The 27404-nt window shown below is 41.4% G+C and overlaps 1 protein-coding gene across 1 annotated transcript in view; it reads right to left on the minus strand.

The window, feature by feature from the left end:
• RAB8B (RAB8B, member RAS oncogene family) overlaps positions 1-27404 on the minus strand; it is a 62771-nt gene that overhangs the window by 18440 nt on the left and 16927 nt on the right. The window contains exon 2 of the mRNA XM_081094459.1: positions 11-71. Coding sequence (XP_080950585.1) covers positions 11-71 — 61 coding nt within the window. The remainder of the gene's footprint in view (positions 1-10; positions 72-27404) is intronic.

Raw genomic sequence — 27404 nt, forward strand, 5'->3', positions numbered from 1 at the left:
ATTTACTTACCATATCTGAAGCTTAATTTTCTTTCCATCAAGTTCTATCGTTCTGATTTTAAAATCAATTCCTGCCAGAAAAAGAAAGACATGCTAAATTTCTTCAAATGTAATCCAAGTCTTATTAGAAAAAGAATAAAGATTTCTATTGAAAAAAAAAAGTTCTCCAACGCCCTGGAAAATGTGAACACAGAAGAGGGTGTGAATGGTATGTCTGCTCTGAATCCAGGCTGAAGAAAGGAATTACTCTGCAAAGAATTCCTACACATGTTAAATGCAATGTTTTGTGTGTTGTTATTTTGACATAAATGGACGACATCCCTCAAAGTTACATAAATTGGATAGATTGAGAACATGCCATATTTTCTACTTCCTGAAATACATATAAACAATGTTTCCTATCCCCTACCCTCCTATGCTCAGCCTGTCCCTAAAGACAGCCATGGGACCTCTTCACAATGTCTTCCTCATCTCCCTTCCAGTTGTTTCTTTAGAATCTGCAACTGGCTAAGCAAAAAGCAAAACAAAAAACCCCAAAACAAACAAACAAACAAACAAACAAACAAAAACCCTGTCCATTTGAGGGCAGGGATGGGAAAGCCTGTCTATTTATTTTATACAGTTAAGAAGTATTTTACATACATTTTAATAAATGTTCCCCACATCTTACTGGCTAGAGCTGAAATAACTAAAATAGTTTTAGCCCTGGCTGCACTTTAGAATTACTTGGGAAACTTCAAAAGTTAACAACAAAAACCCCTTATAACTAGGCCTGCTCCCTTCCCCAAATTGTGAGATTCTGACTTAAATGGCCAAGGGTAAGGTCTGTGCACTAGTAATTTTCAAAGCTCTCTAGGTAAGTAATTCTAATATGAAGCCAAACTTAATAAGCACTCAACTGAGCCTGCCAGGTAGCATGAGAAAGTCATTTGGGGCTCAGGTGGTCACTCCAAGTTCAACCCCTCCCTCACCTATTTCTTCCCCACTATGGCGGCTCAATACTTATTTAGCAGTTTCAACTACAAAGCACCACAAAGTCCTGGACAATTATCAGCACGCTCTGTCAGGAACAAGCTGCCGCTCTTTCTCTAATGGGACCTGTTAGTGAATACAACTCGGTTTGCAGTTTGCTAAATCTTCATCATCTGGCTACTCAAGCTTTATTTTAAATTTTTCTATTCTTTTGCATTCTATACAGAACCCTGGGAAGTGGTTTCCAAGACATTTAAAAAACACACATGTCAATTATGTATCCTCTACACTGACTTAAGCATTAACTGTAGTTACCTATGGGGTGGGGAGAGCCTTCAAAGGCTATGCTACACAACGTTTCTATATATCAACATTGAGAACACCCCAAAAGGCCGCTTGCTAGCTCCAGCTTCATATAATACCTAGGCTTAAACCAAGTGGGTTTTCCCCCTTCTTTGTGTGGCACTTTCCCCCCAGGACCCTTTTTAGGTACTTTTGTGGATCTTGAAATAGACAACTATCACACCCCAGCTAATCGAGTAGGGCAACATCTCAATATCCGTTCCCTCACTAATAACCACCACTACTGTTAGCAAGGACGATCTGAGACCCAGTATCCCAGGTTATCTGGCTCATGTTTCCTCCAGGGTACCTCACTACTGCAGGGTCAGCAGCAGCAGGGGCAACACTTAGCAAAACCGTATAGATATTATTGTTAGCATCACACAGATTTTACTGTGGCCCTCACTCATTTACGATTTAATACGTACTGATTTTTATTGTGATTTATCTTTTTACACATTTCTGAGTCCACTGTAACAAAGACCCTCGAGGAATTCGCAGCTATCCTTTATGGTTTTTTGGTCCAGACATTAAGAACAGTGCCCAGCAGGTATTCAATTAAAGTTTCTTGATATTAACATTTAAAAAAATCATAATTTTCCAAATTCATAGAATCAGAAAATAGGATGGTAGTTGCCCGGGGATGGAGAGAGAGGAAAAAGAGAGTAGTTGTTTAATGGGCATACTACTTTAGGATTTGCAAAAGATGAATACTCTCTAAAGACTTGTTTGACAACAATGTGACTATATTTACTGAACTGTAGACTACTGAACTATACATATACAAATATGGTTAAGAGGATAAATTGTGTGTGTGTGTGTGTGTTTAAACCATAATAAAAAAAGAAGAAAAATCCATGACTTTTAAAATGTAGACTGTATAGCTGGAAAATTAACTTTCTCAATTGGAAGGCTACTATCCAACATTCCATCATTTAATAGTTCATTCACAGTTTACATAAGAGATGATGTATATCAAATGCCTGTCCATATGAATACTTTCCTTATTCTGGCTCATTGAGATTGTAACTCCTGTTCTTCCAATGTTGTTTTTGCCTGTAGTTGGGAGTCTTGGGCAACTTTTCCACCTTCATTCAACAAAGCCATTTTGAAGCTCCCTTAAAGTCTCAGTTACTCTCATTCATTTAAACATTTAGGAAACTTTCTACTGACCTAGCCTTTTGTTTTTTGTATTTGTTAGAAGGATTACCTTTCTGTTATCTGAGGAGGTTTTACCATTATCTGGGAAACTTAACCATCTTTTCACTATTCAGCTGTTTTCAATGTTTGTAAGAGTTGTGAACTGGTATTTAGCTTTTGTTTATTGCGCCTGTCAGGAGCCAGTTGATAGACAAATGCTGTAGAGCACAGTCAAATTAACACAACTTGAATTTCACTAAAAATGGAAAATGTTGTTTATATTATTATTGAAAAGCACAGAACCTGGAAGTTAAAAGACCCAGACTGTCTGTTAGGGCCTGTCATTAACAACTTTTCGGAGGTTGATTAATTGCTCTGAATCTCTATATCCTCCTCATCCTTAAAAAAGATGGAGAGGATCTAACAGGCAAATTAGATAACGTGTATGACTGTGCTGTGGGGACTCTGAAACTCCATATAAATGTAAGATATTACACATCCAGATTCTATTATCCTGCAGATCATGTCACATCACGGAAGGATTATAATAGCTTCCCAGGATGCTGTGCCCACCTCTCTCCCTGGTCTCATTCCCCTGCCCAACACCGTGAAAATAACGTTCAGCAATCCCTGAGGTAATGCCACCTCACTACTTAAGGGGCTGTGGATCCAACTTCCAGCTCCCTCAGTCTGGCAACACAGCCTCTTCCACTGGATACACCGCTCTCCTGACACTACGTCCGCCACTCTCCCTTAGGCCTCTGTTCCTCGCAGGGGCCTGCACCCGTCCTCCCCTCTGCGTGTGCGTGGCCACCTCACTGGGCAGCCTTCTCTGAGGATGCCTCTCCACCCATGCAGTTCTTCTCCCCCTCCCTCCTTCCTCAGCTGTCTACTCAGCCATGTCCATCGCTTCTCCCAGGCCTGCCTTTGGCCAGTAATTCAATCCTGTGTTATCTGGCTTATTAACATATTGCTCTGAATTGGTCTCACATCAAGCAAGAGCTCCATCCTCTCTGCCAGTCAGGCTGCACACAGAAACATGTACACAGTAGATACTAAGTGAAAGGTTAAATATGCTTACAACATCGCATAAAGGTTAAATGCTGCTACGTGTGGAGAGAGCTAGGAAAACCATGGAAGTCCAACGTGTTCTTCATTCACTATAGTAACAAGAGGACGGATGCTGAGAAATCTTATTACAGTAAAAGAATGAAGATCTTTATATTGCACTTAATTCGACAACAATATCAGCAGAATATATAGTAGATTAATAATCACTTTACTTTTTAAAGGAAAAATAACTTTCTGAGGCTACTCCAAGATTAAAAGAATAACCACTCATAAGAATAATAAGACAATTATATCAAATAGGATGCTTTCTGCTGCAACAGAAACTGCAAATCAAACTATCTTAAGGTAATTTGTTGACTCATATAACAAGCCCAGTGGTGAGCTGGGGTTTGGAGATGGCTCGATTCAGTAGTTCCGGCTCATTTCTCTGCATCTCCTTTGGCTCTACCCTCCTGGGAGTATCAGTTGCATCCTCTGACTGATAGCAGTTCCTGACCACAACAGCAATACCGAGAAGAAAAGAGATCATCTTCCTGTGTAACTTTCTTAAAAGTGAAGAACTGTTTCCCCAAAGCCTCCAGCGACCTTTCCTTCAAGTCTCATTGTTGGATTTATAACCAGATTTATAACCACGGGCATGTCATGTTCTAGGAACTAAGGCTGAGTTCCTGAACCAATCACTGCCTAGTCAGTTAGCAAGATTCAATTAATCAAAACCTATCCTAAATTTGAATTAATCAAGTCCCATTCCCCAGAGCTGGGTCACTCCTCCAGATCCACAGGCTACTAAAATTAGGAGAACAGAAAAGCTGTTGAATCAATCATAATATCTGTTAGACTAATACTCAAATCTATCTAATTAATACAACTTCATATTCATAGCCATATGAAACAGACAAATCATAATAGCTATCCCTACTACATTACCATGAATGTCATTACATTTCGTGATAACTAGAGTACTGCTTGGAAGGAAATTTCACCTAGTCTTCAGCCACCAAGCAGGAAAAATGAAGATAAAAAAAGGACAATGAGCAACCCAAATAGCGAAGACGACATCTCTGTGGTTAAACTGTGATCACTCCCAGGAGAGTCCTTGAGGCCACAGTCCCAAAGGCCTGGTTTGTGCTCCAGCCCCAAATGATTAGACTGCAAAGGAGGGGCTGTCATATCAACAGCAGCAAGAGCTACATTACAGCCTATCCTGCAGTAAGAGAGTGCCTTTTTTTTTTTTCCATTTAAAAGGACTATTTAACTCAAAAAACATAGCTTTGAAGGGCATTACATTTTGGGTCAAAAGGCCCTTCCGTTCTCGATCGCCTTTTAGAAAGCATCACTGTCTTTTGGCAGCATGTTATACAATAATTCATGTTCAAAATCATGACCCTGAGTCATCCCAACTCATGAACAATCCATGAGCCACCAGGCTGCATGCAGCCTTCCCAGCTCGCCACGCAGCCCCACACCTACGTTCAGGAGACAAGACTCTAACGTTGCTTCCATGTTTCTTGAATGTGCCCTGTTGTTAATTGTTTTATGGCTGAAAGCAGCAGTGCCAGTTTTCTCATTGATATTTATCTAGTCAATAAAATAGGTAATACAAATTATAAGAAAACATTCTCAAGGGACTCAAAGGCTCATTTTGAATTACACACACACACACACACACACACACACACACACACACACATATACACAGATTTTTACTTTTTATGAGCCCATTGTACATACTATACCAGTGATGGCGAACCTTTTGAGCTCAGCGTGTCAGCATTTTGAAAAACCCTAACTTAACTCTGGTGCCGTGTCACATATAGAAATTTTTTGATATTTGCAACCATAGTAAAACAAAGACTTATATTTTTGATATTTATTTTATATATTTAAATGCCATTTAACAAAGAAAAATCAACCAAAAAAATGAGTTCACGTGTCACCTCTGACATGCGTGTCATAGGTTCACCATCACTGTACTATACACTTATAAGAAGGGAGGAAAGCAAATGTGAAAGAAATCCCAGATTTCTAGACCTTTTAGAAAGTACCTTAGAACCCTGGCCAGGTAGTTCAGTTGGTCTGAGCACCGTGCCCATACGCCAAGGTTGTGGGTTCAATCCCAGGTCAGGGCATATACAAGAATCAGCCAATGAAAGAATAAACAAGTGAAACAACAAATCTCTCTCCCTCTCTCTTTTTCCTCTCTCCTCCCCTCTCTCTCCAAAATCAGTACAAAAAAAGTACCTTAGAAATTGTTGAGTCCAGTCTTCCCTTTGTACTGAGGCCTAAGAGACACGGCCACTTACCAGATTCACAAAGACCAATTCAAAAAAGGATTAAAAGTGAAGTTTGGCATTTAAAGATCAGGTCTTCCCAAACAGACATGTATAAAAATATCCATGTCTCCTGAGGAGGCTTCCTCTTTAAGGGTCACAACAAAACCTTAGCAACAACGGAAATGTCCACAGTAGGAGAATACCTTGGTATACAAGGGAATACTCATGAGCAGTGAACAACAGCCATACCTATCAACATGGATGAATCTAAAAACAAGGTTAAGTGAAAAGAGCAACTGCAGAAATTTACATAGTCAAACCATTTCTGTAAATTTTCAAAAATTCCCGAACCACCCTGGCTGGTGTGGCTCAGTTGATTGAGCTTCTTCATGTGCACCTAAAGGTCACTGGTTTGATTCCCAGTCAGGACACATACCCAGGTTGCCGATTTGTTCCCTGGTCGGAGTGCATACAGGAGGCAGCCGATCGATGTTTCTCTCTAACATCAATGTTTCTCTCTTTTTCTCTCCCTCTCCCTTCCTCTCCAAACCAATAAAAACATATTTGAATAGATACCCATACCAACAGTATGTATCATTTTTATATATACCCAGGTGTAATTTAAATATAAAAACATGCATGAGAATGATTATCAACAAAATCAAGATAACTGTTACCTTTGGAGAGAAATGGAAGAGGAGGGATTAGGGAGGCACTTCAACTCTGTAATTGTTTCTAAAACTACGTGGTGATACATGGGTGTGGAAGTGTTTTATATTATGCATACTTGGAATTGTTCATAATTTTTAAAAAGCAATGATTACTTATCTAGAAAAATGAGATATGGAGGCACTCGTTCTCTCCTGGTAGTAGAAAAACCAAATTTTAGAGATGAAAGGCACCTTCTAGATTTAGTGGGGAGGCAGAGCAGGCACTACCTCCCACCTTTGCTCCATTTAAAGAGGGCCTGTGATCAAGAGCAAGACTGGATCAAATTCAGAAAATGAGGGGGCAGAGCAGGGGCTGGTGCTAGAGCAAGGAGTGCTGGCTACTCAGATTTTAAGCAGGGGCTCAGGGCCATTTCCTTCCGTGCCTGGAGGAATAGGAGCTTCCATTTGGGCCAAGGGCAACAGGAAGAAGACACATTTGGTCACTGCTGGGAGTGGCGCTCTGGTTGGGGAACAAAGGAGTTCTGATTTTTCATTCCAAAGGCTGGAAGGAGGGAGCCAGGACAAGGGAGTGGGGGAGGGGCCTCTGCCCTGCCCCTCTGAGGAGAAAATAAAGTGGGACTTGAGGCCATTCACAGGAACAAGAGCTGGCAGAGACCCGGTAGTGAGGCCTAGTGAAGGATATGAAGTCAGCACTTATGAAAAGACAGCTTATCAGATATGTCTCAAAACCTGTGGTGCAACTGGAGGGAGGGCTTGACCAGCAGGACAGAGGGAAAGAAACTCTGAACCAGACTCAGCCCCACAGCTAACAGACCTAACAGGGAAAAGGATCTTGGAATGACCAGTATTGGGCCACCTTTTATTCCACAAATTAGATACAATTTAACATGGAAAGAGAACAGATTCACAAAATTATTTTTCACTAAAGTCAAATTAGCCAACAGATATTAATAATCTAGCCTTTTCTGTCCAGGAGAAAAGGAGGTTTCCCCTGGGTTTGTGAATGAATGAAAGGATACCATTGCTGCAGTGTGGGAAAGAGTAGGAAGGACTTTTCCTGGCCTTAAGACTAACTCTCTGGGGCCAGCCAGTTGTCCTGACCTTCAGCATAAGCTGTGACTTGCTGCATTTTTGCCCTGTGGGTGGTGCAGCACACACACAGCTCTGTCTCCTGCCTGTGTACCTGCTGGGCTTACTCCAAGGAAAGTCTGCTGAGTGGCCCAGGAAAATCAGGGGTGGAGAAACAGCAGGGACCTTCAACTGAGGTTTTAAACACCTCTTTCCCACTGAAATTCTTTTAAAAATCCAATTTGAATGCAGTCAGGAGAGACACGAAAAAAGACTTCAGATTTCTGGGATATTTAGCCTCCCAGTGAATGGCAACAATGCAAGATTCCAATGCTGGGTTTAACATCCACAAAGAAAAAACCTGGGTTATCAATCCCCTTTGACCTACATTAAGAAACAGAAATTTAACACTGCACTTTTACAATTGAAACATGTACTTTGTTTCAAAAGGACATTTGGAAACAACATCTGTGACCCCAGGCTATCAAAATGTGGGTTATGTGGTCTTTCTATTTACAATTCAGAGATATCCCAGAAACAGAAAAAAATTTCCTAAATATTAAAATCCACTTTAAGAAATGGTATGTTCACTTCCTTACTTAGATTTTTATTATTAACTAGAGGCCCAGTGCATGGATTTGTGGGGTCCCTCGGCCTGGCCTGTGCCCTTTTGCAATCCAGGACCCCTCGGGGGATGTCAGACTGCAGTTTTGGCCCGATCCCTGCAGGCCAGGCCGAGGGACCCCACTGGTGCATGAATCCATGCACCGGGCCTCTAGTATGCATATAAGATCTTTGGTTAATCTCTTCCTGCCCAGTCCCCTCCCCACTTCCCTCTGAGATTTCATCAGTCTGTTCCATGTTTCCATGCCTGTGCATTGAGCGTCTGCCCCCGGTAGCCAGTGCTTGTCATAACTACCAGTTGAACAGTCAAATGGTCACTTAGGCATATATATGTGCCGAGTGCCTGACCCGGGGTGGCGCCCCACCCCCCGGATCGACCCTGCCGTGTGCATGACCCGGGGCGGCGGGGCAGGCACTGAGGGATCGGGTGTGCCATCTGCCACCCGGGGAGCAGACCTAAGCCAGAAGATAGTTATCTCCGGAGGGGTCCCAGACTGTGAGAGGGCACAAGTGGGGCTGAGGGATACCCCCTCCCTCGCCAGTGCACAAATTTTTGTGCACCGGTCATCGTGTGTGTGTGTGTGTGTGTGTGTGTGTGTGTGTGTGTGTGTATAACATATAGATGATGAAGATACAATGTAGATGGATTCTGCCATTTTTGAAACTTCGACACCCACATTTTGCTTATGCTTTTTTGTGTGGACTTTTAAACTGGAGATTAACGAAATTTTAGAGTAGCTGACTTTATGATAATTGGCTAAAATCTCTAATTAGAAAAACAGATTCCTGAAATAAGAAAAAATATGAGTCATAGATTAAAGTTTTAAAATACTTTTTTTTTTCCAAAATAAATTAAGGTCTTGGAGAAAGTATGCAAATTTAGAAAAAAAGGTAACAATGTTACTTAGGTTGAAAAAAAAGGAGTTCAAGACATTGCTCTTTGGCAAAAAGACATTTTTTAAGTTCATAAAAGCATATTTTTGCCAAGGACCAATTTTATGGCATAAAGTTAGAACCATTTAATTTTTGTTTTATTTATATTCAAATTTACAATCTATTTTTTGTTTGTTTGGAAATTAGAAAGTCTAAAGTTTGGAAGGGAAAACACTTTAAAAGTACGTTTAGAAGACTCTTTAACAACAGTTTGAAATGATCACTGGCAGCCAAATATGTTAGTTTTGTTAAATCCAACATAGGATAGGGGGATTTTTTTAAAAGTGGACTAACAAGTGGTCTTTAAATATAACTTGTCCTTAAAAAAGACACCTGACTTTTTAAAAAAGAAGACAGAAAGAAGACTAGAATTTTTCAGATTTCTTTGGCTCTTCCATTCTGTGACTAAGAAGTGATATGCTAAGCCCCATTTATGGTGTAAATCAAGTGACACATATTACCACTTCCTGCTGAAAAAGCTGCACATCTTGACACTCTTAGAACACTCTAATTGTTACTAAATTAAATTCAACTCTTGGCATACTATCTAATAATGATGGAATATGCAAATTGACCATAACTTCACAACAAAGATGGCGGCACCCACAGCCAATAAGGAGGGAATATGCAAATTAACATGACAAGGTGAGAGGTGGAAAGGCGGCTCCGGGCCAGAGCGAAGGTGGTGTGGGCAGCCAGGGGAAGGAAGGCCTATTCTTGCACGAATCTTCGTGCATCAGGCCTCTAGTTCTTTATAAGATAACTGTACCTATAAAATATAATCACACTAACAAAAGATAACAAACTCAAACTAATTCAGGAAATTAGGAAGGACTTACTAATTTTTAGTTGAGCCATAAACATATGCATGACAGATACAAAAATAGTACAGTTAAGAATAGTTTTAAGTAATGCCTATATTTGAGAGTCTCCAAGGGTTTAAAGATTTAAATATAAAGATTTAATTAACCCTTTAAATCTCTTTGGTAAAATAAAAGGGCAAGAACTACTAAAATATAACTATGTTTTGAATCACAAATAAAAGGTTTCTAAAATGCTAGAACTACCAAAATATCAAGAGAGAAAAACAGAAATAGCAAAGGAAATGTAATAACACAGCTATAATCTTAGGAAGCATTGAGAATTTTAAATCTGATTAAGGAGCCAGCAGAGATTACCCAGGATTCAGCTCCCCATCTGAGAATGGGCAAATGAATGCATGACAAGTCTCTTTTGCAAACTTTGCACTTTCAAAAGGAAATGTGCTTTAAGTGTTACTCAATCTGGAAGTAGCAATGTGCTTGAAGTTGTCAAAATGTAGATTATAAATGTTCTCAAAGAAAGGATGTTTACCATCAATGAAATCTTTTCATAAAGAGCCTAATTTATTAACTAAACTTTCTTTAAGAATGAAAATTCAGAATGCCGCTCTAACCGGTTTGGCTCAGTGGATGGAGCGTCGGCCTGCGGACTCAGGGGTCCCAGGTTCGATTCCAGTCAAGAGCATGTACCTTGATTGCGGGCATATACCCAGTGGGGAGTGTGCAGGAGGCAGCTGATCGATGTTTCTCTCTCATTGATGTTTCTAACTCTCTGTCCCTCTCCCTTCCTCTCTGTAAAGAATCAATAAAATAAATTTAAAAAAAAATTCAGAATGCCTCTGAGATTTCCATCTCTTTTCTGTTATTAATTCATGAGCATCTCAAGAACCAAACTGCTCCTAAATGGGACCACATGCATCTCCTCTGCTCCACCAACTGTTTCTGAGAAGGTGTACCTTTATAGCAGGCAAATCCCTCCAGTATGAGTCACTACCACCTTCCTAAACCTGGAATTTCCTTGTTTGTACTTTGACAACTCAGGGTCAAAGTATACTGTTTCAGTTAAGGTTGAAGGGAATATTGTGGTTATTCAAAAGATGACGATAAAAAGGCAAATTTCTGAATTTGCATACTATTGTTATGGGAAAACCATACTGCCAAATCACTGAAACTATCACCGGAAAAAATTACAACCACATTCCAATGATGTTGCACCAAAAATGCAGTGAAACTGATCTGCTAGATCCTTCCAAGTATGACCATGTATCATGTTTTCCATTCATTTGGAGGTAAGTGAAAACTAAAAAAGAAGAGAAAATTATAAAGTAATAGAACTAAGTAACAATACTACATGGGGCAACTAACTAAAAACAAGTGATATATATGTTTCCCTTTGAGAATGAGTTCTTAAAAGAGAAAAAACAAAAAAGATTGTTACCAATGTAAAATATATATGGGTTTTCCCAGAACAAAAGTTTAAAGTTAGCAACCAGGGCTGAAACAAACTCTGGCTACAATCTTATTATTTTCCAGGAAAATTTCCAAATCACTTCTTTAGAAAGATTTCAGCTTATAGTGGTGCAAAATGTAAAATTTAGCAATTTTCCTCACTCAGTTAATACAAATCAACTTTTTTTGGGGTGGGATGGGGTGTCTGTACCAAATTACTTGAGGCTGAAGCAAAGAATCATCTACTCAGACTCTCCTGCAATACCCACCTCACCTCTTCCCATCCTACCCTCCTTCTGACTTGTCTAGAGAAAAGGAAAATCATCAGAGATAATAAAACAAGGAAACTGCAGATTCACAGTGCTCAGAATCTAGTTAGCAGAAAGGCTTTTCTTGATCGGCAGCAACATCAATGCCACAAAAGTGTAGTAAAAGTAAGCAGCACATACAGCTCACTGCAGCCAGGGTGACAGATGGATAATGATAATAAGCGACTGCCAAAGAGGAGGGCTAACGCAAACAGATGGAGTATATGCAAGTCAAAGAATGAGACAAAAATCAACAGAAATGACACTGATTACAGTTTTTCCCAATCAAAAATGAGAAATGTCTACCTATGATAACAACGTACTCATTTGTAAACACATTTCCCTGTGATACAAAAGCTTAGAGTTGACAACACTCTATAACCTTCATGTATACAGTTAACACTTCTACAAGCCAATAATGTGTCTCGCATATATATAGTAATCCAACTCTAAATATTTAAGACATTTTTCTAACTTTATAGGGTGATGAAAAATTCCACCGCCTAACTACTTCCTTGACTTGCCTTGTAAAACAGAATACAATGTTACAACTGGGCTGGGAAACCCAAATGCCATCCCGACTAATGAAGGAGCTTGAGCACTTCATATTTTCTTTCGTCCCCATTGTCCCCTAGCTAACTGCCACTTTCAATACACAAAGGATGAGTAATAATTACATTCAAAGCATAAAATGAGTGGATTGTCAAAATATGCTATAGTGGACTTCACATTCGACCATTATTCGCCCTAATTTTAAATCCCAGTGTTTGTGGGGGTTGGGGAAGAAGAAAACCTAAACAATATTGACAGGAGACTGTTTTTAAAAAGCCATCCTGATACTGGAAAATCAGCCAGTGCCGCACAAAATAATTTCTCCAAAATTGAACAAAAATTATTTCATGTTATATTTTATCAGCTTGTTTTTATAAAATCAAGTTCAAAGTGTAACATACTATCCAAGTCCCCTGCCCTCTATTCACTCCCAACACCAAGATAGAGGCCTTAGGTGTTAAAGCAAGAAACTTAACTGCAGTTTCTACTAACCAGCCCTCAATCTTGGATAGTAAAATTATTCACCTTATGTTTCCCTTTACCCACTTATTTTAAGACATAAAGTTCTTTTCTTTTTTTATTTTTTAACTCTTCCCTGAGGATATGTTTATTGATTTTAGAAAGGGATGGATGGAAAGAGAGGGGGGGGGGGGAGGGGAAGGGAGAGGGGGAGGGAGAGGGGGAGGGAGAGGGGGAGGGGGAGGGGGAGGGAAAAGTAACCCTTTATCATATCAAGGTTATATAGAAACTTAGAAAGTATTTATGTTATCCTATCTAATAAAAGAGAAACATGGTAATTAGTCGTACATCCGCTACCCTTCCCATTGGCTAATCAGGGCGATATGCAAATTAACTGCCAGCCAAGATGGCGGCTGGCAGCCAGGCAGCTGGAAGCGAACATGAGGCTTGCTTGCTTCAGTGACGGAGGACTCCAACCTTCCCCGCCTGCCGCTGCCAGCCTCTGAGCTTGCAGTTTGAAACACTGTTACAAATATAGAAGCTAAACAAAACCCCAGAAACCTGCTTTCAGCCAGCCGGGATCTCAAAGCTGGAGTTGTAACAGTGTTTCGATTATAGAACCCAAACAAACCAGATACCTGCTTTCAGCAGCCGAGGCCTAAGAGCTGGAGCCAAGCCTCAGAGCTAAAGCTGGCCCAGAATACAAAAAAGAAAAAAAGAAAAAAGGAGCGGTTGGGAGCTTCAGTCACCTGCCAGCCTGAAAACAGCCCTCAGCCCCTCACCCAGGCTGGCCAGGCACCCCAGTGGGGACCCCCACCCTGATCCAGGACACCCTCAGGGCAAACCAGCCGGCCCCCACCCATGCACCAGGCCTCTATCCTATATAGTAAAAGGGTAATATGCCTCCCAGCACCGGGATCAGCGGAGCCACGAGGCCTCCCGGCACCAGGATCAGCGTGACAGGGGGCAGCACCCAAACCCCCTGATCACCCTGTGGCTCTGTGTGTGACAGGGGGCGGGGCCACAACCTCCCTATCCGCCCTGCTCTGTTCGTGACAGGGGAAGGTGCCCCAACCCCCTGATCAGCCCTGCTCTGTGCCTGATAGGGGGGAGCTCCCCAACCCCCTGATCGCTCTGCGGCTCTGTGTGTGACAGGGTGCGACGCCCCAACCCCTGATTGGCCCTGCTCTGTGTGTGACAGGGTGCGGCGCCCCAACCCCCCTCCCCACCCCACGGGCCCTGCTCTGTGTGTGATGGGGTAGAGCCATAACCTCTCCATCGGCCCTGCCCTGAATGTGACAGTGGCAGCGCCCCAACCACCTGATCAGCCCTGCTCTGTGGGTGATAGAGGGCGACGCCCCAACCACCACCCCCACGGGCCCTGCTCTGTGTGTGACGGGGTAGAGCCATAACCTCCCCATCGGCCCTGCCCTGAGTGTGACAGGGTGCGGCGCCCCAACCCCCTGATCCGCCCTGCTCTGTGTGTGACAGGGGGCAGTGCCCCAACTCCCCTATCGGCCCTACTCTGTGAGTGACAGGGGGGAGCTCCCCAACCCCCTGATGGGCCCTGCTCTGTGCATGACAGGGTACGGAGCCCCTACCCCCCTGATGGGCCCTGCTCTGTGAGTGACAGGGGGCAGTGCCCCAACCCCCTGATTGGCCCTGCTCTGTGCGTGACAGGGGGTGGTGCCGCAACCTCCCCATCGACCCTGCCTTGAGTGTGACAGGGGGCGGTGCCCCAACCCCCCAATCAGCCCTACCCTGAGCATGACTGAGGGTGGCATCGCAACCTCCTGATCGCCCTGCTCTGTGCATGACAGGGAGCGGCGCCCCAACTCCCCAATCGGCCCTGCTCTGAGCCCGACCAGGGGCTGCACCTAGGGATTGGGCCTGCCCTCTGCCACCCGGGAACAGGCCTAAGCTAGCAGAGCGTTATCTCCCGAGGGGTCCCAGACTGCGAGAGGGCACAGTCCGGGCTGAGGGACCCCCCCTTCCCCCCCGAGTGCACAAATTTTTGTGCACCGGGCCTCTAGTAATGTTATAAAAGCAAAATTTAAAGTGTACTATCTCTGTAACTAGGTAGAAAACATGTGCACATGGCCAGCAACATGTGAAATAGTAAAGTAGTTATATTAGGGTATGTTATTGCGAGATGATTTTCAAAATTATGAACTTAAAATTTTCACCTAGTCTTCTATTATTTTTGCAGTGAGCAATTTTGAAGAAAATATTACACATGTTAAAGTTGAAATAGTACCCACTATAATTATACTTCAAATTCTGGATTAGAGAAGCTGTGGGGGACTGCTCTTGCAAAATCTTGTCACCCTATATAATAAAAGGCTAATATGCAAATTGTCCCCTTGGGAGTTTGACTGACCGGGAGTTTGACTGCTGGCTATGACATGCACTGACCACCAGGGGGCGGTGTGGAATGAAGCAAGGCCCCGGCTGGCAGCCGGCAGCTGGGGGAAGGAAGACCCTGAATGGCCCTGATCACTGGCCAGGCCTAGGGACCATACCCGTGCATGAATTTCGTGCACCGGGCCTCTAGTTGAGTATAATGCTATTTCTATGGGGAAAAAAGCATTGATAAAGCACACCAAACAAATGGGTCACGCACTGCATCTGAAAGAGCCCATGCTAACTGAAGACTTCAAACATTATTTACCAAATAGCTCGGACAAATTTGTTCCTCTTTCTCTAATTCCTACAGTTCCAGTTTATTTGCTATCACCTAAACAAGAACATGTGGGAAGAGAAAGAAAAGGATAAAGAAATGTGAGGTTGCTTTCACAGGATGTGTCTTTGTGGCATCTGCAGACACCAACCCAGGAGGAAAGGCACCATCTGCACACTGTATTTTCCATGCTATCACCGTCCCTAATTAACACAGATAAATCTGAGTTTGCCATACTATAATTTATTAGTCATATTCAATTAATCTAATCAGTTTTAAAACAGGAGAGGGCAACAGTGCAAGCTTTAATAAAGTGAGCTCACTGGACTTTGGAAGCTGCTCAGCTGAGAGGCTCAGGGTGAATTCCCACACACCCACAGGGCAAGCGTGGCCTTGGTGAATAATGTGCATTGTCTATTTTTACCTCATCTTTCTAGTCCTAAGGACCCATATTACATTGTGGATTAGAAAAGAGAAACAGCAGGCATATCTAGATTATTTAAAAAGTAAACTCAGCGGTACAGAATTCTGGGCTCTTAAGTGTGTGAGGGAGGGGTAGAGCCAGAGAATTGCCATACATAAACACCCGAGAAAATAACTAAACAAAACAAATGACCACCAAGTTGAAAATTTTACTTCTGCAGTCAAAAAGGTGGTATTTTACAATGTTAGGTTTATCTACTCAGTTTTTGAACTGATGCAAAAGCATACTGATAGCACCCTAACTGTAATCCTCAATTACTCATATGAAAAATAAAACCAGAGTGACCTACTCACATGATCATTTCACAGACACACTGTCAGTTCGAGGATGTCCTCAGGCAAGCCCAGGGCAGGGTTTCCACATCTGGTGGTCACAACGTTATGTTCCCAATTTGGACAGTACAGTCATTAGGTCAGGAAATGCATACGACAGTGATGCAAAGAAGTTCAACGTGACACACAATGACTGTGTATTTTTAACCCCAAATGGTCTGTTAGCAAAATGAGGAGGGTAAAGGAAAATGTCCCTGGCCCTTTAGGGAACAGAAGGGATCACAATCATTGGGCTGCTGTTCTTTGCATGAACTTCTGAAAGTGGCAGAAGAAAGCAGAAAAAAATTGCACAATCAGAAAAACTGATATTTAATCTACTTCAGATAAGCCTTTGCCGGTCTCAAGGTTGAAGTCCATGCTTATATATTATGATACTAACTTAGCAACCAATTCTTCAGCCTTTGTGTGAGTACAATCCATTCTCAAATGATAGGATAGGAACTGAGAAGTAGAAACTGGCAAGCTTTACTTGGGCTATACAAAAGAAATGGCTAAAGATTTCTCAACCACATAGGATGCAATGAGGTTCAGCTTAGTCAGATATAGTCACACTTAATGAAAATCAAGATGACTAATGAAAGAGCAAGTTTTAGTATTTAATTTCACAAGAAGTACTGAGGCCAACATAAACCTGACCCTGTACTAGGCACTGAGAAATACAAAGAAGGAAAGTTATGGGCCCTGGGGAGCTCCTAGGCTAGCAGTCACTAAAATTTCATAATGTGAAAATCCTACATCATACTTGAATCTCCTCAGGAGCAGGAACTAACAACAGATGACGAACGGAAAGAAAACATGATTTTCTAAGATATGAAACTGCCTGCTTTAATTCTGTTATTCCCACAAGCAAGCATATAATTATCTCCCTAAAGGCTGAGAATAAACAAGTGGCATTTGTCTATCACAAATGGCAAAAATAGTAACAGCAATTTTTCACTGTTGTTTAGAAACCAATTTGGCTTAAGATTTAAGAGGGGTTAGTTTTTTCTTTAAGTACCCACGATCGTATCACCTTCACATTCCCTCCCAGCACTCTAGTATATAAACTACTGTCTTAGTCAAGTTTGAGATTCTCTCTGAATGCTAAGAGTTTTGATGTCTAGATGAAAATCAAAATGAGCGAACATCACACTTAAAAAGAATGGTCACTTTTAAGCTATTATTAGCAAAGGCTAGCGAGTGCAGCAAACCTCTGTAGTTCAGGTGTAGAGTCTTGAGTCCCAGGCTCCAAAGTCCTTTGTCTGATAAACATGATGAAAATCTATTAAAGAGCTACCATTTATGGTGTACCTACTAAGTACCAGGTATAACCCTAGGAAATAGTCATCATTATCCCCATTTCACCAATAAAGAACCTGACTAAAAAGGTTAACTCATCCAAGATGACAAGTTAGCAAGTGGCCGAGCGGGGATATTAGCTAAGGAGGAGAATTCTGTGACTCAAGCGGAATCTCCTTTTAGAGTCTTCCCTGGAGGTACTAACTCAGATTACAAAGGATTTGTGAGGAACCAGTTTCCAACAGAGTGCAGAAAGCTGAACCTAGCTCTAGGTCATCTCTAGATCACAAAAGGAGAATGGGTCCACTCTGGGTGGATCTGAATGTCAGGGATTAATTCTTTGAGTCCCCTGAGTAGGCTTCGTAGAGCCATTCCATAAAGAATTTATACCAGATTAACCTGAAATAGATCTGGTCATCCTGGCATCCTTCAAACTGGAAGACTCCATCACTACAAGTCTGTGTTGAACCAAAGTAAATTTCTCCACCAGGATAAGGCCCCAGTTAAGGGAAGTCCAAGTGAAGGGGCAAGATAGGCATTGTGACATTTACCCTACTCCAAGGAACATGCTGTTCATTCTATAGGAAAATTTGGGATATACATGTCAATTTCTTCCTATATAAGATAGATGCTTTTTCTCTAATTATAGTTGTATCTTCCAATTCTCAGTTTATAATGAGAAACTATATTGAAAATGACTATAAGTGACCATAAAAATTAAAATATGATCAGCGGGTAGGCTGTTCTGATCCCAATGCTCTTTGCAGTATCACACTGCTTCATTAGGAGACACTCTGTGGGTAAAATGGATTGTTTGATACCATTTCTGAGGCTGCAGCATAGGAAAAAACAACATAAAAGACAGAAGGAAAACTCCTTTCTGAAACAGTATCTCAGTCAGGGTCTAATCAGGAAAAGGAACCACTTCAAGAATTTACACCAGAAGGAATCTGATACAGGGAATTGGTTACAGTCATGAAACTGAAGATAGTAAAAGGTTTAGCAATAGCAGGAAGCCACTACCACTCCTAAGAGAGAGACAAAAGGAGATGGTGTTATTGGAGCTGAAGTTCTAGAGTCACCTGACAAGAGGGTGGAAACACTGAGGGCCTGTTCAGTGGAAGCTAGAGACCCAGAGAAGCCACCTAAAAGCAGAAAGGGAGAAGCAGAAATACCCTGGTCTCTCCCTTTCTCCTCCCTTCCAATCTGCCAGTCTCCCTGATTGGCTGAACACAGTCTGCAGCCACCTGACCGAGGAGCCTGGGCAGGGGAAGCAGGAAGAGTGGATCCGAGGGAAATTTGACTAAGGACACAATTAACCTTTGCTGCAAGAATTTAATGTGTGCTACTATTGTAAGCCACTGAGATTTTGGGGCTGTGTAACAGCAAAAGCTGACTGGTAGATACTGCCACAAACACCAAGTAGGTAAATAAATAAGCAGACTGAAAAATCAGATAAATGAAGAATCAAATGTGAAATAATATTAATAACTATTTTCAATAACTGCTTTGAGGAAAACATTTTCACCATTAATTTGTGAGTCTGGGGCAAAGGGCAAGCACCTGGACAGATCCCCGACCATGCCCTGGTCCTGAAGGGGCAGCACATTTGAGAACCTGTCTAGCTAGAGGTGGAAAGTAGCCCTCCCTGGCCATTACTATCTTGCAGCTTCACAATCAACTGGGCAGTTCAGCACGGATGACCTGGTGAACTGGGAGTGTCATACATATGCTGGCAAGTCCAGAGCCAGACCTTCCAAAAAGGAAGTCTGTCACTAAGTCAGCAATGTGGCCAAGCCTTAAGCCAGAGCACTATCAATATAGCTCAAGGGTAGCCACTGACATGGTGACCCCAAGTTTTTTGCTTATATTACTTTCATCACAGTCCTCATAGTTCAGCCTCCTTAGTTATTTATAATCCCGCCCTTGTCCCAAAATAGACTGGAAGCACCCAAAGGATGTGGGGTACCTTTTTAGCTTACAGAACTCTACAATTACCCACCTTAAAATACATGGCCCCACCCAACATATCCAACCCTGCTCTTTTTTTTTAATCCTCACTAGAGGATATGCTTTGATTTTTAGAGAGGAAGTGGGGGGGGCGAGGGGGGGGCGGAGAGAGATGAGATGAGATGAGAGAGAGAGAGAGAGAGAAAGAGAGAGAGAGAGAGAGAGAGAGAGAGAGAGAAAACACAAACAAAAAAACACATCGATGCATCAATTGCTGCCTCCCATATGCAGCTCAACCAGGAATCGAACCTGCAATATAACGATGCTCCAACCAACTGAGTCACCCAGACAGGGCTCTAAGCATTTTTTCAGGACTCCTTCCCTGCTCTCCCTGCTGGTCTGGAATATTCTCCATCCTTCCCATTAAGATTCAGTAACCCCACCTCCTCTGTCCTCTAGATATTCCAGTGAGATACTCTGCTCACTCTCTATTCTAAAGAATTTATAATAAATATCATTAGACATGGCAATTAAATATTCTTGTTTCATAAAAGTTTTGCCTTCCCACTTAGACTTAGGCAGAGAATCTAGCACAGCATTCCACTGATTAAGTAGGTGTTCAATAGATGTTTAAAGGAATGAATGAAAATAAGTCCTTTAGAAGCAGGAGCCTTATCTTTTACTTAAGAGTACTGCTTTGTGAGCCTCTCTCCTGTTTGCCAAAGCACATTACAGGCATTCAATAAACACTTCCTGACAGTGATTAATTACTTCTGAATAGAATCAGATTCACATATCTCCAAACTGATCCTGCAATGCATCTTAATGACTGACAACTTAAGTTACTTATTTGGATAACTTGAAGTGATAAATGCAAAAAATAAAAAAAAGGAAAAAAAGAAACACTAAAATATTTAAATTTTAGAGAACAGAACAAAACACAGTACTAAGCATATATAAAATAGATGTCTTTTATTTTAGAATGGCGAAAAGACAACATGGAATTGAATGAAAGGTTCTGTTACCATCGTCTCAAATCTAATCCTTAAAATCATATGTTAATTTAGATGGGCTTAGGAGACTAGGTGATTTTTAAAAATCCACACATAATGAAATAAATGCCACTTCTGTAATTATATTAGGAGGACCAATATAAGTGCTACCACAGGGGAGGGAAAAAGAAGTGGGTATTTCATGTTGGTTAGAGAGTTACTTTTTCAGAAACCGTAATTTTCTTAAAACTTTGGCAATGATCACAAAACCTCATGTTGCAAATGTCTCCACTGTGTGGGAACTTCTACCATTTCTCCCAACAACTATAATGGCTTCCAGGGTCCCTTTAGGGAGAAAAAGCAGAAAACCAAAAAAGGAGAGAGACAATATGCTCATTACGCCCAAAGACCCTAACAACCACAGCAAGTCAAACCAGCAGCAATACCTCCATTAACAAGGGCTTGATAATTAAAAGCCCAGTTTTCTTTCATGGAAGAAAAGGGATTTGTCCAATTAAGTACAGCCTCTATAGAATTGATTCAAAAAAATTTTTTAAGTCTTCAGCAATAAATCCAGCCACAGCAGTAGCTTTCTAGCTTTTTTGACCCACATTTAAGAAATGTTATTTTATATCACAGCACATTACACATAAATACATACATAAATAACTGAAACAAAAGTTTCAAAAAATAGCACTTGACCCCTACTGCCTGTTACTCTTGTACATGCAATTCTCTTATCTATTTTCTTCGGTTCTGGTCTGTTCCCTTCTCCTCCATTTAAAAAAAAAAAAAAAAAGTTGGTCTGCACACCCTAAATTGACTTCATTACCCAAAGGGTTGCAACCCACACTGAAAAACATTGGCCTAAAGAACATTCTGGAAGTCAACCAAAGGTTATATGCTATTTATTCCTTTCTTTTTTCTTCTTTTTTTTTTTAGAGAGAGAGAAACATTGATTGGTTGCCTCCTGTATGAACCCTGACCAGGGACCGAACCCGCAAATCAATTGCTGATAATGAAGGGCCACCCTAGCTTCACTTTTAAAAATATATAAATATTTTTATTGATTTCAGAGAGGAAGAGAGGGAAAGACAGAAACATCAATGATGAGAGAGAATCATTGATTGGCTGCCTCTTGCACGTACTATATACGTATTGCATATAATAGGTTTTTTCCTTAAAAAACAAGAACACTATATGTCATTTTTTAGTTAGGAGGAAAAAAAAAAAAACGTGAACACTCAAAAGCAGAAACTCACATCTGAAGGGTTACATAAGAGAAGAGAAATGAACTGCTGCTGAAATTGGAGGCAGGTGATCCACCCTAGTCACGTCCATTGTCAGAGGCACAGCTTTGTAAATTGTTCAAAACTGAGCACGCCCATTTCCAAGGAACTCAACACCCTGCAGAACTCTTTTTTAAACTAAAAGTAAGCTCTTGAATAACTGCATTAGACAACCCTTTACCTCCCACACTGTAATATCTTGAAAGGAATGACCAATTTGAATTTTTAAGCACTGGAAATTTCTATATTTTTTTAGAGTTGGTGGAGAGAAGGAAGGCATTTTTGTTTGTTCTTGAGAGCAGATATGACATATGGAATAAATGGAAAGTATACTAAGCTATTTGGAAAATAGAATTTACCCATTTTAAGTTTCCATACTCATAAACAAAAGCAGTTGGAAAGAACTCACGTAAAAATTCCCCTTACTCAGAGAAAATTTGGTTTTTTTTCTTTTGTTTAGTTTTTAGTCTCTATATTACAACTTAAATTTACAATTTAAGCTCTTATCATTTTTAAAATGAAAGCCACATCATCTATAGCCATAAAGGCACAGCCTGTTGAGTTTCAAAGAGGAACACATTATACTACAGCAGGGTGACTAAATGACCAAGACATCCTTCGGGCACTACCATGACTTGCTTGGGCATTTGGCACTATTTGGAGGACCATGATTTACTAAGCACCAATTCACTGACTGAAGTCATATTATGATCGCTCCCCTGATCTAACTTCTGCCTCCCTTGCCATATCCCAAGTCCACACATATCCACCTGTTTTTGGCAAAACAGTGCCCAGAAGACATTTATCCTCATCAGATTTTATATGAAGACATAATTATCTAGTATTACTTAGTTACAATTTCAGAGAGAGGAAAGGGGGGAGAAAGAGAGAGAAAAAAACATCAATGATGAGAGAGAATCATTGATCGGCTGCCTCCTGCATGCCCCACACTGGAGATTGAACCCGCAACCCGGGCATGTGCCCTTAACTGGAATCGAACCAGGGACCCCTCAGTCTGCAGGTTGATGCTCTATCCACTGAGCCAAACTAGCTTAGGGCTAGTCCAAACCTTTTTTGATTCCAAAGAGAAGGAGGGGAAGAAAAAGAAGGAAGGAAAGAGGAGAGGGAGGGGAGGAATGAGGAAGGAGGGGAGAAAAAGAGCAGAGGGAAGACTTAAGACACTAAAACATGCCTTACTTTCTGCCAAAGTCTTATAAAAACCTACAGAAACCTCACAGCTAACTACTGACAGTAGCATGTGCTTTTAATTATATTCTGGAAATGTGCAAGCAAGCAAGGCAAAATTGTATCATGATTCTCATTTACATTTATCATTCCCTCACTATAGGAATATATAATCACAGGCAGACATCTGTGGGTGATTACATATGAAGGTGGACCTTTCAGGATCAGTTTGTTCTAGTATCTTTCTCTTCATACCCTAATCAAGAGGCAGTTCACTAGGACTGCTTTAGTGAACAGGGCACCATGCGGGGAAATCCAGAGGCTCTCTCTCCAACATGTATGATAACTTTATAATAGTTTCTCTGATTCCCCCGTCTTCCTTCTGACAGTAAAGTTCAAAGGACATCTTCTTTCCCCTATTTGTTTATAAGAATCACTTTGTACTTGCCAACACTTTTCTTTGTAAGGATTTTCTATTTTTTCCAGAGTTAAAAGATGCCAAACTGCCACTAGAATGAATGCCTTGACTCTTCTGATCCTCAATCAGAGTTTCCCCTCCCCTCGTTGAAAGTGACATGTTCTAGTACAAAAATTTCCAAACAAAATGGGGTTAGACTAGAATAAACATGAGTCATAGCTGAACATGAACTGAAACAGAAAACGTGCTGGTAAAATCCCTCCCTTAAAAGCTTTATCTCACAACCCCGGATGTTTAAAAATGATAAACACAGCGACCTATGCAACAACAACCTAGATGTCGGTTGCTGTTTGTTTTTGCTATCAACTAGTTTGGCATGCTCTGCTTGCTATGCACCAAAGGTGCTTCTACACCAACTCCACCAACTCAGAAGGCAGGACCACACTGTGCCGTGCTAGGAAGACAGGGCTTGGAATGATGTCGGACAGCCAACTAGGGGCATTCTGCCTTCGGATCTGAGCTATATGAGGTGCATTGGTCAGTAAGGATGTGGCAATACTAAGGAAACTGGTGGTTGGAAAAAAAAAAAAATCCGCCAAAACCATAACGATTTAACTGGAGATTAATTTTGAACTCAACCACACTCATTTTTACTTTTAACAAGATTTTACTTTGCTCAATATAGTGCGAAGAAGCTTTATAAAGAAAATGTCAAACCAAGGCCCCAGAGTCCTGCACATTCTTTTCTGCTCAAGTGGTCGTCATAGTTAAGGTATAGTAGGGTTAAATAAGGCTGTCAACGAGAGACGGGTGCACACAGCCTGGAGCGGAGCACAGTTACGATATCCCACTAAGTGAGACAATAATCTCCCAACCTCCCAACACGTAAAGGGGCAAGAATTCACTCAATTTGGCTGCGGTTTCAGGAACATCTGTAAGACATTTCTGCCTAATCTCAGTAATTTCTATACTTCTGATCTACAATGGATAGTCTACTATTTATTCCCCTGTCAAAAAAGAAAAGTTAGGCCAGAGAAGCCAAAAGGGATTTTAATGCAAATACTTAAGCCAATGAAAGCAAAATTGACCATTCACTTTTATTTGGGCTTTTGCAGATAAGACACATGTCTCAAACAAACCTCAGAATCCTCCCCCAGACTCTTTTCCTGCTTTAATCTTCAGATATTGCACAGGCTCCAATGGGTCACTGTAGAGTGGTTATTTTGACAGAAGAACTTTCCTTAGGTTGAGTTAAGGCCCAGTTCTCCAAAGCTAATTAAAACCACACCACATAGTAAGTATTGCTAGCATGCTGCTAGAAAATGCCTGTGCATAGTGTTAAGCTTTCATTCTCTTCAAGAGACAATTCAATTTCTCATCTTTTATTTAAATACCAGTCACTCATAACACAAAACTAGCCTACAATTTAGGAAAGGGCCAAGACTGGTCACTGCCCACAGCCGCAACTGCCACCACTGCCATCACTACTCCCCACGCTCCCCACCCCCTTTTCAGTAGAAAAGACACGACAGAAGAGGTAGTGGCACACTCTTCCTTCACCATTCAGAGTCTTCGTGGCAGAAGCCCTGCCCTGTTCCAAGTCCAGCATGATTTCAGTGCTTCAGTGGAAGAAGTTGAAAATGGCTTCACCACAAAGGTCAGATTCCCAAAAGCAGAAGTAACTTTGCACTGAATGGAGGTTTATAGTAGGAGGTCTGGCTGTGGTGCTACCATTTCCCCTCCAGGTTTTCTTCTGCACAATTCAAACTCAGGAACAAAAGATTTTGGAGGAGAGGGGAGAACTAGACAAAGCAGCAATAAAAAAAAACCACATTTTTTAAAAAGAATGAAAGTGGCAGGTCTGTATATAGCTCAAAGATGGCTTTCTCATAGACACAAAGAAAGCCTTATTATCAAGGTTCACAGGGTGCCTACAGCTCAAGAGAAGGCCAGAGGCAAAGAAGTTGTAGCCTATCGCCTGGGGAAAGAGTTTCAGGACCTCCTCTGTCAAAATGAAATCACTTCAACAAAGGTTTCACAGGAGAATCTCAAATGAAAAAGGTAATTTCTCAGTTTAACCACCTCAACCACAGTTGGCCTTAATCCAATATCTAGAATTGCAATCCAAGATTATTTTCTCTTTAAAAGATAAATGGGCAACCTTTCTTAACATGTTTGAGTAAACAATGGTAAGTCTGATTTCAGAATCATGAAAAAAATTTCTAAACGAGTACCTTTAAAGGACTCTTTCCCCCAAAGATGAGAGCTTTATTTGATCAAATTATTTCATCAGCATCATTCTGGAATTTAGTTCAATGACAATTTTTTGAGTACCAAATAGGTTCCAATTACAGTGTTTGGCAATGCACAGAACACAAAAGATAAAATAAAACCTTGTCCTAAAAAAAGTTATCATGGAATAGAGTAGGTGGGGAGGGAAGAAGACAGTTCCGCTTTTCACGCAGGAAGAACGTGGGAAATGCCATGCGAAAGTCCAAAGTACTGCAGGGTTCAAAGTGCCACTGAGGAGAGAGAAAGCATCTTCTGACAGGGAGGGGGCAAGGAGACTCTGATCTGGCATCGTAAGAAAGTAACATCTGGGGAACATTAGGGAGGAGAGGCAGGATGTCAACAGGCAAATGTGAGGTATGATCATGGAACCATTATTCTGGGTAGAGCAATGATCCCTAGACTTTTAAATTTTGTGAATTAGCAAAATTTCCAGAAACAAACAAACAAAAAGTGGTTGTGATGAGGAGAATAAAAGAATTTAAAAGAAGGAATATACTAGGCTAGGAGTTGTGTATTCCATAAATTTACTAGGGAGAAAACTAGGCTAGAAATACCCTCTGAGGAAAAAAATAGCAAGAATTCTATGGCAACTTCTTACATTTTGCAAATGATAGTGAAATAAATATTGACCATCTATTAACACCACCACTTTATAAGAAGCATTTTAATTCTAAAAATGTCAGAAGCATATCATCTCAGAAAAGTAAAAATGGCATTTCTTCTCATGAAAGGGCAGCTAGTGACCTTACATTGGTCGGGCGAAACCTTGTCCCGCACCTGTTCAGGAGGCCCTGGGTTAGAGCCTAGGACTTCTGCAAGGAGCGGAAGGAAATACAGCTGAAGCCGCATGGTGGGGAGTTTGGAATGGTAGACTGAGGAAGATATATTCAATTAGGCGAAGTGAAAAACAAGACTTTTCAGGGGAGAGGTAAGGAATGACTATGATATATAATCAGAGCTGTGCTCTACAACTAATTTGATCAAAGTGTATAGACTGGAATGAGGGAGAGTGAGAGGGGTGCTGCCCAAGTGAGTCTGGAAGTGCTCAGGCCACCAAGGAGGATACTGCAAAGACTAGGGGGGAGGAGTTGAGGTGGTAGAAGAATGGAAAGGACTTGGCAACAAATTATATGTAGGATTTAAGGAGAAAAAAAAGAGTCAAAGATGACTTGCAGGTTTTGAACCTAGGTAAATTATATATATCAGTAGTGTTAACAGATACATGAAAATTCACAAACTGGTACTAGATAAGGGTAGGAATGAATTAATTTTGGGAAGGGCTGGAATATAATGAGACAAAGTTGGTGAGTCATATGTGGGAGGCTTGCAGAGGATCAAGCTTGCTACCTTCATCACCTGGGGGTTTCTGAACCACTGTCCTAGGTGCTAGGGATACAATGGGGACCAGATCTGGTACCTGCACTCATGGAGTTGCAATATGGCAGAAGACACAGACACTAACGCAGCAAATCACACAGATTGGTGTGATCACAAATTGTATTAAAGTGTCTAATGTCTAAAGAGAAAAGAGGAAAAAATAGAGGTCAGATACTTGGAAAATGACTTCAATTAAAAGACAAAATGAGACTACTAAGGGAAACAGAAGGCATGGTTAGAAGAGTCGGAAGTAAATCAGAGAAGACAATTCTGATGGGGGAAATGGAAGCTGGTGGGGGAATGAGTTTCAAGGAGCAAGTAACAAATTGTTACAAATGCTGCGGAGAGGAGAGGTGGGGGGCGGGGGGGGGGGGTGGGGGGGGGATGAGTAGGGAGGAAAGCCCACTGGCCTGTGCAGTGAAGACAGGATAACCTGAGCAATGT

Source organism: Myotis nattereri, assembly GCF_964212035.1.
Source record: "Myotis nattereri genome assembly, chromosome: 1".
In the NCBI taxonomy this organism is placed as follows: Eukaryota; Metazoa; Chordata; class Mammalia; order Chiroptera; family Vespertilionidae; genus Myotis; species Myotis nattereri.